Genomic DNA, 12,879 nt, shown 5'->3' with positions numbered 1-12,879 from the left:
GATAAAGGTATAATATTTGCTTATTTTGTAATTTATTGGTAAATCGATGTAATCACTTTGTTCATTTTTTACATGCATTTTCAAAATAATCAAGAATATCTAATTTTCACACAATAATATACAATGTATGCAAAATCATGATAGCTGATTACATTCATCTGGCTTAAATATGGGATTGTAAGGATACGCTTTTACTTGAATTTACAATAAAGTGCATTTCTACTACATACACAAATATATTTATATTTATACTATATTGTACATGTAAATGTTAATGTTATAAATGTTTTCACTTTGTATAAGCAAATGTTTTCAAAAAATACCACAACTTCTTTATATTGAACACCTCGCCCGTAGCAAAGCTTATAACCGTATTTATGTATATATTTTGTTTGTATGAGTAGTAAAAAGTACACATGAATTCATGAGGCACTTTTTGCTTTGTTCGCTTTTGTCTCACATTTTTTCGGCCTAATCTTAATTTAATATTCTATATCAAAATACAAAATTATAAGCAGTTAATAATTCTTTCTTTTTGATCTTCCTGATAGCAATCCGTTATGCAATACATACAAATTTATGTTTAATTTAAATTATAACAAATTATAATATAGACAAACAAATATAAAATACTTTGCAGCGTTGCAAGCGGGGAATCTCAAAATTTCTTCATGAAAGCATCATTCACTTTGTGTACAGATTTTTTGTGTAGCTAAAACTTACAATTAAATTTTTTGTTTGTAAAAATAGGGAAAGAAAATTAATAATTATGTAATGTAGGTACAATGTAACTGGAAATTGCTCTTCGACGAAATGAACGGTACAATTTGTATATAATATTTTCTCAATTGGCATTGTTCTGTGCAACCATATGTGTTTACCTTAAGGATAAAGCTTTTCTCACACGAATATGTATATTTATTTATAGGTGTGTGTGTGCTCCTCAGCGAAACAATCACTTCCGGTCAACAACACAGCTTTCGCTTGCGACCCTGTTTACCCCACCATCAAAGGTTATCGTTAATCAAAACCACACTCTGCTCCTGTGCAATCGCTGCCAACTCCTTTAGCCATTCGTCAAGTAGAACAGCACATAGTGCCAGATCTCTTGTGCGTTCTGTGCCGCTTGTGCTGGCTATAGCGCCCATGGATGAGAGCGAGTCCAATGAAACGGGTTCCGAACCGGCACCACTGCTCGTTACAAGCATCGTACTCGATCCAATCGAATTGTTGTGGTGTGTGTATGTATGTGTATGTTGCGTGTTGTGCGTGCTATTGTTGTTTGCCATGCCGGAAGCTGATGTTGTTGCGCCACCTAAAGTTTGGCTACTGTGCGTTGTCTGCGTGCCTGCAGTTGGTTGCTCAAACGGGTTCGCAGTTGAGGCCATTGTCGTTAGGCTAGTTTCACGTGTGCTATGTGGATTTGTAGCGCCTTGTTGTTGTGATGTAGATCCATTGCCATTACTGGAGAAGGAGGAGCCTAAAGAACCACCTAGAAGGAAGCGTGGAAGTTGTATAAAGTCAAATCTGTACTTGATGTGCATAAAGTAGGCGACTATATTTGGGAAGCGGAAGAATTGTGCTACATACATAAGCGTTAGGGTGAATAGACTACAAAGTACAGTGCGTGCAGAGGTTAGAAGGATGTTTTATAATAGTAGCACACATACATACAAACATTAACAAAAACGGTGTCATGCCAAAAAGAGTCGAGAACAGGAATTTAGTTGCAATGTTAATTTTAAACTAAATTTATATACAGTTGTGTTCAAAAATATAGTAGCACCTCACAACATTCATATTCAGTTTTCTATATGTTAAACCTTACAAATTCAACCGGTTTTCATATATTTCTAAGAATAGCATACAAAGAAGAGAATAGTGAAAAGATACCGTTAGTTTTCCATTGGTTTGTGTAATTTTTTGATGACTTTTGCGAACTGCACCGAAAAGTGGCTGTTCATAATTATAGTAGTGGTTATATTAAGGGGAAAAAAAGCTGAATAACTTCATTCAAAAACGATTTTTTAAGTTCTTCATACCCATTATAGTATAATATTTAGTTGTACAGCTTTTATTTTTAATAACGGCTTCGCATCAGCGGGGCATGGAATCGATAAGGTTCTGACAACGCTTTAAGGGGATTTGAGACCATGCTTCTTGAACCACTGGACAAAGCTCAGCTTTGTTTGAATCATTTGCAGTAGCCACAACCCGCTTAACATCTCTCCATAAGTTTTCGATCGGATTAAGATCTGGGGACTGAGGTGGTTATAGCATAAGATCGATCTTTTCGGATGCAAACCAATCTTTTGCAAGCTTGTTCGTATGTTTCGGAGCGTTGTCCTGTTGAAATGTACATTTTATAGGCACTTTCCAACTAGCATATTGTAGCATCGTATTTTGTAATATGTACCCATAATGCCATTTATCACATGGATAGGGCCAACGTCATTGTAAGAAAAGCAAGCACATATTATTATGCTTAGGCCACCATGCTTAATTGTCTTCTTTGTGTACCTGGGACTATATTCGGTGTTTGGTGGATGTCGCACATACTGCCTAGAGCCTGTTCCACCAAATAAAACAATTTTTCTTTCGTCTGTCCAAAATATGTTTCGCCTCTTTTCTGCGGGGCAGACCAGATGAGCATTTGGAAATCTGAGTCGTCCTTCCACATGCTACCTAGTCAAAAAGAGTACTTTTCTAGGACTTCTGGCATTTAGATTTTGATCAATTAGTTGACAACGGACTGTAACGTCACTGACCGAGAGATTCAATTAATTTTTGATAACTTTAGACGATGCTGACAGCCTTATCCTGCTAAAGCGCACAATACGTCTGTCTTCGACAGCGGTTGTTTGGCGTTTTCTACCCCGATTTTCTGGCTTTTTTATAATGAATGGCATTAAATATCACTGTAGGTATGCAGCCAACAATATTTTCAATTTCCTTATAAATTTTGCCTTTTGCTCTTAGGCTAACTATCAAATCTCTTTTTTCAGCCGTGCAATTCTTTCCCCTGCCCACTAGAATAGAAACTTTTTTACAAACCCAATGAACAGCATTCACAAAAACATTCATTCCTACATTACACTTACTATTGAAATTTTTTGTTGTACTGATAAATTATTATAATTGGTTAGCAACCACTCACACCAAGCACTACTATAAAATTATGAACAGCCACTTTTCGGTGCACTTCGCAAAAGTCATCAAAAGCTTACACACTCCAATGCAAAACTAACGGGATCTAATCGCTATTCTCTTCTTTGCATCCTATTCTTAGAACACAAATGAGCACATGTTAATTTAACACTGTTTAACATGTCGAACTCCTATATTTTTGAACACTACTGTATATGGTATATATATATATATAATTGACGCGTACACCCTTTCTGAGTGTTTGGCCGAGCTATTCCTCCTATTTGTGGTGTGCGTCTTGATTGATGGAGGTACCTATAGTTTTAAGCCGACTCCGAAGGGCAGATTTTTTTTCTTTGAGGAGCATTTTCGTGACAGAAATACACTCGGAGGTTTGCCATTGCCTGCCGCTTTTGAAAAAAAAAACGTTTCATTCGTTTAGGTGTTTCACGGAGATTCGAACCTACGTTCTCCGAATGGTAGTCATGTACCAACTAAACTAAATTTAGATAATCAATATTTCATGGGAACTTAGTTTTAAAATTAGCCACAATTAAATATACACTAAAAACTGGCACATAATCTTATGACTAGGCTATTACGCCTAATTCTCTTTTTACACGAATTTGATTTAAGGGGTTATGGGTAGTCAAAATTTTCAAAAAAAAAAAAAAAAAAAAAAAAAAATTGTTTTTGCATTTTCTTAAGTATAATATCTTAAAAATATTGTGTGAAAATTTGAAGTGAATCCGACAAATAATTTTCGAGTTATTCAACAATTACCAATGGGGGCTCGGGCGCTCCGGATCGTTCGAAAGTAAGTAGCAAAACTTTAAACACGTTTTCCTCAAAACTATGTATGTTTTTTGAATTGGCGATGTCTGTAACTTAACACGTTCCCTGTCCCAATACAAAAATGCAAAATTGACCGACAAGTCCAACACAGTTTTTTGAATAATTTGTTTTTTGTAGTCATAGGATAGCTTTAGTAATAATAATAATTAAAAAACAAAAAACGGATGTAGGGTATTTCCACCTGAAACACATATGGTCCATGACCGTAGAGGGACATTTTTGCTTCTGCACGTTCATGAAACACATGTGGTTCATATACCCCCTGACGCACATATAGCTCAGGAACGTATCAGTGTTTATCAGGCGCACGTTTACTGAACCATATGTGGCTCAGCGGACAGGGAACGTGTTAAAAACAGCTTGGCAGATTTCAATAAAATTTATACTGCTTTAGAAAGACTTTTTTTTTTAATTTCGATTTTTTTTAAACAATTAATTGTCGGCACAAGATTATGTATTAATAAAACTAATTTCTCTTGCCCGATTGATTTTAGATGAATCTTCAACGACTAGGGATGATCACCGCAAGGGACTTCTGGAGAAACGGGCTCCACACAAACAGCGATAACATTTACAATTATTAATTTTTTTTTAATTTGCTAAAGTCAAGTCGAAACCTGATGTTTGTATTTTTGTAAAATAAGGTAACTGACTAGCAAAAAAAAGTTATTGAAAATCATCCTTTTTTCGGGCCTCTGACTACCCCTAACCCCTTAACTAGACCATTTTTGCCAGAATGTTGAAAAAAGCTATGGTTAACCTCTATAGCTTCGGATATTTAAATATTTACTAGACAGTAATGAAGCGGGCGCCGTAGCCGAGTGGGTTGGTGCGTGATCACCATTCGGAATTCACAGAGAGGTCGTTGGTTCGAATCTCGGTGAAAGCAAAATTAATAAAAATATTTTTCTAATAGCGGTCGCCCCTCGGCAGGCAATGGCAAACCTCCGAGTGTATTTCTGCCATGAAAAAGCTCCTCATAAAAATATATGCCGTTCGGAGTCGGCTTGAAACTGTAGGTCCCTCCATTTGTGGAACAACATCAACACGCACACAACAAATAGGAGGAGGAGCTCGGTCAAACACCTAACAGAAGTGTACGCGCCAATTATTTATTTATTTTTTAATGAATAAAGTTTAATGTGCTCTGTACTTTTTTGGGGCGCTCAGCCTCCTAACATTTTGCATTCGAATTTTTGAAGTGAAAACTTCTTTAGAATCGTTGGGAGTGATTTGAGACTCGATGAAACGAAAAAGCGACACTACGAAGCGTTATATGTTGATATACGTATATGTGTGTGGCTGCGTACTGCTAAGCCTCGCTAGTATAGTGAGTATTGTAGTATGTATACTACACTGCCTATTACTTGCTTTGGTGTTTACTTCAAGCGTCATACGTATGTATGTTTGTATGTATGCTAGTACGTATGTGTGCGCGCCTGCGTATTACGGAGCCACGGTGAGCGAGAAGGCATCATGTATACCTATACTACACTACCTAATACTTGCTTAGACCAAGCGTCCTACGAATGTTTGTGTGTATGTTAGTACGCCTGTGTAATATACGCGTTACGACGCTCATAATAGCAACCGCGTGTGCTGTATTGCGTCCGTATTTTTATATTCGTAAATATTTTCATTTTTAAATATTTACCACAATTGCAGGCGGTGTTGCAATATACCACAATCAAAATGACGGTGCTCTTATTGTAACTCCACAGATAGATCTGAATGCACAGCAACTAGAATCACTGTCTGTTCAGCTCTCTAAAGTGGGAGAAATATGTGCATGCGAAACCAGATTGAGCAATGGAAAAACAGTTTTAATAATGGCAATTAATATTTCACCGAATCAATCAATATATACCATTACGGAATTCATTCACGAAAATTTAATAAAGTATACACCAGAAATATCGCGGATACTTAGAAAAGATTACGATAAAGTTCCAATGATTTTAAGTGGCGATTTTAACGTAGATTTTGCATTGGACACAGCGGTTCCTTTAATTGAATTTCTCAATACAACATTCAATTTAAAAATGGATAACAATCGCACTGAATCGACAACACGATCAAAAACAACAATTGACGCGGTATTTCAAAGATATGTTAACAACATCGAAACCAAAGCATTTGTATCATACTTTAGCTATCATAAGCCACTCGTATCATTTGTTGAAATTGAAAACATTGAGGATGAATAATAATAAAATGAAGAAAATAAAATATGAACAATATTATAATGAACCTATAATTATCCCGCTCCTAATGCTGCTTTCGTCTCATTCTCTCTCAGTTTGTTTTACGGAAGGTTTCACTTCTATCGCGTCTAACCGTTAGACTGGTATTTTTTTAATTTAATTTCTTTTTAATTTTGGCCTCATCAATGCATTTTTGTTATATAATATATACATTTTTACAATCAAATACCAATACAACTCATACACACATACAAACAGAACTGTACAAATTCTACGCAGCACACATACATATATACATAAAAGTAAGCAAAAATGAAAAGAGCAATATTTCGAACGATTAAAAAGTATGCATATAGATAAATCACTATCTTTTTTGTGAAATATTTACCGGTGAAGAATGCGTAAATTTGTGATAAGCCAGATGAAGCTAGGAATTCAGAAAATACAAGAAATAATAAAAGTAAGTAACTAGTATACCATTATTTTTGTATTTTCTTAAATATAAAATGCACACATATACATAGTACATAGTTAGGGTCTCCACCAGATCCGCAGTAGAAGTGTGGATGAGTAGTGAGTAAAAAGCAAAACAAATATTTAACAATAAATTACTTGAAAAACAATTCAGCTCTCTACCAAAATCCACCGCAGTTGGATTAGAGCGTTAATAAGCATTTTTAAATTATATTAAGTACTCACACACCCTATACGCCTTTACTGAGAATTTCGTCAAGACCCGTTTTAAGTATTTGAAAGTGAGATATGTATGTATGTGTAAAAAATGCACATTAAAATTAACTGTCAAATGAGTTACAAAGCCGCAGTGAAGCATTCGAAATTTTCGTTTAATTTTTAGGTGTCAAATGGATCGGGATTAAACAATAATAATAAATATTTAAATGAAAATGATAAAAAAAACCCAACAAGTTATGATCCACAACCCAACAAAGTAAATAATAAAAAAAAAAAAATCTTTAAAATGCCCACCAACGAAAAGTAATTGCGCTGCTAATTAATTCAATTGAGACGTGGACAACTTTGCGATGTGTTTTAGTTATGTGTGAAAATGGCTTTTGATTATGTGGGCGTTTACAACTTACCGCTAGCTTTGCGACTAAACATACTAGTTATGGACTTGCTGATGCTTTTGCGCTTATTGTCGTTCCGTTTGAAGGGATCGTACGACGAGGAGGGTGTTACTTGTATTGGCGTTGCTGACGATATGTTGCCGAATGTCGTTTGTTGGCTGAAACGTTTCAGTTGCTGTGGCAGCGCGTTTTTGGCAATATGCACTGGTGAGTTATCTGTCGCCTTGCGTGCATTGATCAAACGGAATTCGCGGTCAATGAGATAAGAGCGCGCCACATCGACAATTTCAAGCGAATCCTCACACATGGGCAATTCCGCATCGATTTGTTGCTTAAGTATGCGTAACATTTGATGGAAAGACGGTGTGTCCGAAGTGATTACTATGTCCGGTCGCAATAGAATCGAGTGCACAAGTGGAAGCGGATAGCAGGCGAGGTGCGTAATCAAGCCCGTGAGATGCAAATTTACGTATAGGCTGTTGCTGGTGAACGTTTGCAGTTTACCCCATATAGCATTCAAGAAGGGACCTAAAAATTCAAATGTTTAGGCGATGCGAACATTTAGCGACCATTTTCTGCACTTACCCAAACTTACTGTCCCTTGCGCGAATAAATCTTCCGAAAAATCCAAATCAGTGAGTACTATATCATTCGTGTTGCTTGAGACGCGCCATACTTCTTTTCTGTATTGCTTCCCAGTCAAACTATTGCTATTGCTGCTGCTTCCACTATTGTCTAGCTCACTAGCCTCGGCAGCACTTGAGTTTGCCAAATGCATTGCGGCATTGGCGGCAGAGTCATTACACTCACCGCCATCCTCGTCGACTGGCCGCCACTTGAACGACTCATAACCGCTTGATTCGCCAATGGACTGCAAACTGTCCGGTTGTGTTTTTTCCATCATAACTCTGGCGTTTGTAACGGCATTAGAACTTTCAAATGCTTGCGTTGCATCAGACAATGCATTTACACTAAATTCGTTGAAAAACTGTTTTACCATCTCCAGTAGTTGTGCGTGCTGTGCGCGTGCATTTCTTGTCGGCCACTTTTGGTATTTGTATGTGTTGGCCCATTTGGAACAGGCGTTCTTACATTGTGTGATGCGGCAATGCGCCTCAAATAGATACGCATGGAAGTTGGCGTAGAGGCTATTGCCAGTATGCAAACCATAGTAATTCCAATTGGCGCCGATGGTTTTACTCATTGTCGACGTTGGTGAGGGCAGGGCTGGGTGGGATGGCTGTGTTGTCACTGTGTCACCGAGTGATTTGTGCTTGGTTAATTCTCTTGCGCGTTTCATGGCGTCTGGCGTAAGATCTAAAAAGAATTCGGCCGTGTTTATGTACGGGTCTATTCGGTTTATTTTGTGCCGATGTGAAATAGGCACATGTTTCCCCGGCAGTATGTACTTCAGCAACAGCTCCAGCATCAGATCTTCGCAGTGTAGCGAAAGTAATGTGTCGAACAATGCCATTGTTACCATACATAGATTTGCATCCGTGGAGCCCAGACGGTCGATTAATGTGTCCAATATACGTTCGCCGTCGAACTTTTCGGTGTCCAAAAGGAATTTGACAAATGCGCGCAACAAACCTGGCTCAGTTATGGATCGCAAAATTAAATCCAAATAGGACATTGCTGATATTTGTGATTCAACGTTTGTCTGGAAATGTTTGCCTTTCAATGTCTGTAAAAATTATTAATGAATTGTTTCGATTTTTCGCTCGGTGTTGATTGAAATAAGGTGGGTAAATTAAATACAAATTAAACACGGAGAAGAGTTAGCAAAATATAAAGTCAATATACAAATTAAATGCAAGCAATGAAATTGGAATGTATAAATAAAATAATAAAATTGAAAATTCGCTCTACAAAGAAGCCATATCGAAAAAATAAAAATATCGCATCATGGTTTGCCTATTAATTTTCACATGTAACAAACGGATTCCGACGGTGATACACATATAGACAGTTTTATTATTATTCGTAGGGCAGATAATAAAATGTAACCCTAAATTAACTGTTTTATTATTATTTATTACTCTATACATGTATTTATCTCTGTGATTCATACAAAAAATCCACCAGAAACGGTGCTGAAAATTTTAGCTTCGAGCCTTCACGAGTTAAATTGTAGTCTGCATTGTAAATGCTTCCATATCTTTGCATATGTATTTCTGTAACTTTCATGCTTATACGTGCGCAGAACGTTTCACAGATATTAGCTCATCGCCAGAATAAAATAGCCACATAAAAAATAAAAATAAATAATTGGCTCGTACACTTCTGTTAGGTGTTTGGCCGAGCTCCTCCTCCTATTTGTGATGTGCGTGTTGATGTTGTTCCACAAATGGGGGGACCTACAGTTTCAAGCCGACTCCGAACGGCAGATATTTTTTATGAGAAGCTTTTTCATGGCAGAAATACACTCGGAGGTTTGCCATTGCCTGCCGAGGGGCGACCGCTATTAGAAAAATGTTTTTATTAATTTTGCTTTCACCGAGATTCGAACCAACGACCCCTCTGTGAATTCCGAATGGTAATCACGCACCATCCCATTCGGCTACGGCGGCCGCCACATACCATAGATAAAAATTAAAATCGTTTACCTAGCATACATTAAAGATAATTATATTATTGATGAACCAACACCACAGACAAATCGAAGACAATTCCACAAATGTACAGACCAAACGGAGTGGTCGGATATTCTTACCTGTAATACTGCCGGCCCCAACACCGGCACAATAAAGCCATGGTAAAGAAAATCTAACAACTGACTTTTGATCATTTCGTGAGCCACCTGCACCACGGCATTGCAGAACTCCAATGCATTCATAAACAAAGTTAGTTCGGGAATTTCTGTTACGTCGTCCGGTGTTATGCGATGCCAGTCAACCGATGTTATTTCAATGGAGTTGGGCAGGCGCGAATATAAACCGCCTAAGCCGGTTACCAATAGCGGACACATTGATGAATATTGTGCAATATATGTGCCGACATTTGAATTTTTTTGCGACAACGCCATACAGAGCAGCAGAGCATCTCTGGCTTGGTGGCCGACGCTACCTTCTCGATGCACATACGGTATAAGTAGCGAAAAAATAATGAAACTGAAAGAAATAAGTAATTGTAAAATGTTCAAAAAAAAAAAAGGATAAAATATTTAATTACTTAGTGCTGGAACTGCTACTGCTACTACGCTGCAGCTCTTCGCCGTAACCACTGGACGTTTGTTTGTGTTGTTCCTGTGCCGCCGAAAAGAAAAACAAATCGAGCAGATGCACATTCTGCATTAAAACCACGCACAGTTGATTCAATAATATAACTAAGCGCTTCTCCAAATCTGGCGGAAAGATTTCCCCCTGGCTAGATGCGAGTATCTTCAAAAGCGGCCGCAAGAATGGCTCGTGACAGAGTAGTTGGTGTCGAGAGTGGCTAACAAGTAGTTCATATAACTTCAATTGTTCAAGTCGCACGGCATTGGCGTACCGTCCCGTTGTACATCCCCATTCGTATAGCTTATCAAGCAGGTTTTCACTGAGCATATATTCTAAGCATGGCGCAGGTGGTGGTGCGGCATCTGCGGTAGGTATTGACACTTTGTTGCAGTGATGTAGTTCTACTAACAGTAGTGTCACCATGAAATCTAGATGGGACACCACGCCTAGGACATCATCGTGTGATGGTGGTCGTTGCGGTGGCTCAGACCGTTGTATGATATCGTAGGCCTGTTGCCAATGCTTGCAAAAGCTATCATAACAGGCTCGAGGATCACAGTCCATTGCGGCATCGATCGGCCTTTGTCTTAAAGCATTTGCTGTGCTAGAACTGCCTGCATTATTGTCTCTATTTAAAGAGGCGAAAAATGGTGCGCTATTTCCGCTGCTGCGTGTTAAGCTCTGCCGCAGCGGACTAGAGCGAAGCCAACTCATTTAGTATATAAAAAATGTTTATTGATAGGCAGTGGTTCTGCCTGCCTTGTTTGGCTTAAGATATCAACTTAGCTTCTGAAATGTAATTCTTATCAATTTTACAGTGGTCACCAATGAGGGTGATTAGTTGCTATTTTTTGTTTTTGCGTAGACGTCGTTCTGAACATTTGCGAGTAAGTTTTGTTTTTCTAGAAGAAAATTTAATAACAAACAATAAATATATATTTTAAAGTGCAAATACAATAAAGCTATGTACGTACTACGTAAAACTAGCTAAACATTCACAAATGCATATATACATATATGGGTATACATAAATTTGTACTATTAGCTATCAAGTTAGTAATTTACCTCGATGTCGATGTGGCCAAGACCCAAAATGGATATTGAACCTAATTTTGGTATCTATTTACAATGACATTACAGACATTTGTGCTTCAAAATCGCAAATATATTCAAGAACTGCTCCACAAAGCACTGAACATAATTATTACACTTTGCCTCTCCAACCCCTCTTGATGTTTCAAATACCCCACCTCTTGTATTCGTACAATATTATGTATGTTTGTCTTTCCAAACAGCATAATAAATTTCAGTTTTAATTTCTAACTAAACAAATTACTGATCATGCATTTTTGATAAGGGACTCCCTTTTTTAGCAAACTTTAAAAAAATGAGATAAACTTTATAAAAATACTTTTTAAAACCACTTTTATTACGGACAAGATTTTAATCAACCATCCGAATAGAAGAAAAAGAAAGTCCGTGACTAAAATAAATCGTTCACAGTAGGCGATATTGACAAATTCTCGTTAGTGATGCAGAAAATTTACTTATTCAAATACTTAGTGTAAAAAAAAAGTTAATTTTTAAATTAAAAAAACTACAGAAAAAGCAAAATAAAATTTGTGCTTAATAGGCAATACAGAAAAAGGAACGAATAAATAAGAAAACTTGTAATTTATCTTAAAAAAATATCTTTACTTTGTAATGAGTACTTGTCCGTTGATTAAATCGACTGCGTACATTTATATGTAGATCATTGTAAAATTTTATAAAGCTGTACACCGACAATTTTACATATATATATACAAATATGCACATATTAGTCTGTTCGGCATACTTCTTGAAAATTATCACATATTATAACATTTTGCCGTTCCTATACGCAAAAATAGAGAGTAAAACATACCAGTTGACTTAAAGTTGCCCATTCCTGTTGAAAATTTACAATTGACTAGCAAGAAAACAGCTGATTAAAGACAGTAGCAATTTAAGCCATCAAATACAGCGACAAACTGGTTTTAATATATGTACTAATTAAAAAACAAGAAATTCAGGGAGTACGTTAGTATAACAATGAGCTGTTATCGAGATTTGTAAGTTTTTGCAAATTTTGCGTTCGCGTTTGCATGATGAAATTACAGTAAGGTCGAACGGTTCTCTTAATTGGTCAGCAATGAGTTTTTTTGGCCAGCATTACAAGGTCTTGCACCAGAGAGCATAAAAATGTCATAAAAAGTTTAAAAAAAGTTTTTAATGAGGTTAATGAGATTTAAAATGTTCAAGTCATTTTCGCTAAGGACATGCAAATTTTGTATGTACATAAAAAATAAATTTTAAAACAAGTGCACAGGAGTTAAGATATGA

At 36.9% G+C, this 12,879-nt stretch overlaps 1 protein-coding gene across 3 annotated transcripts; it reads right to left on the bottom strand.

Moving 5' to 3' along the window:
- Positions 1-15: 15 nt before the first annotated feature.
- On the bottom strand, positions 16-11,991 carry LOC128857258 (FHIP family protein GJ17503). Of its 3 annotated transcripts, none has more exons than XM_054092928.1 (7): positions 11,581-11,991; positions 10,469-11,417; positions 10,011-10,407; positions 7,880-8,981; positions 7,307-7,822; positions 6,595-6,633; positions 16-1,492 (listed from the first exon to the last, which is right to left on the bottom strand). In XM_054092928.1, exons 2-7 carry the CDS (start codon positions 11,227-11,229, stop codon positions 1,008-1,010), a joined length of 3,300 nt encoding a protein of 1,099 aa, XP_053948903.1. In that variant the 5' UTR covers positions 11,230-11,417; positions 11,581-11,991; the 3' UTR covers positions 16-1,007. The 3 variants fall into 3 exon arrangements, with proteins under 3 accessions (XP_053948903.1, XP_053948904.1, XP_053948905.1); XM_054092929.1 differs by having other exon boundaries at positions 7,880-8,957; XM_054092930.1 differs by lacking the exon at positions 6,595-6,633.
- Positions 11,992-12,879: the final 888 nt, after the last annotated feature.

Source organism: Anastrepha ludens, chromosome 3 (genome assembly GCF_028408465.1).
Source record: "Anastrepha ludens isolate Willacy chromosome 3, idAnaLude1.1, whole genome shotgun sequence".
Taxonomy (NCBI): domain Eukaryota; kingdom Metazoa; phylum Arthropoda; class Insecta; order Diptera; family Tephritidae; genus Anastrepha; species Anastrepha ludens.
Note: the sequence above shows the minus strand (reverse complement) of the source record. Positions and strands in the feature narration are given on the sequence as shown.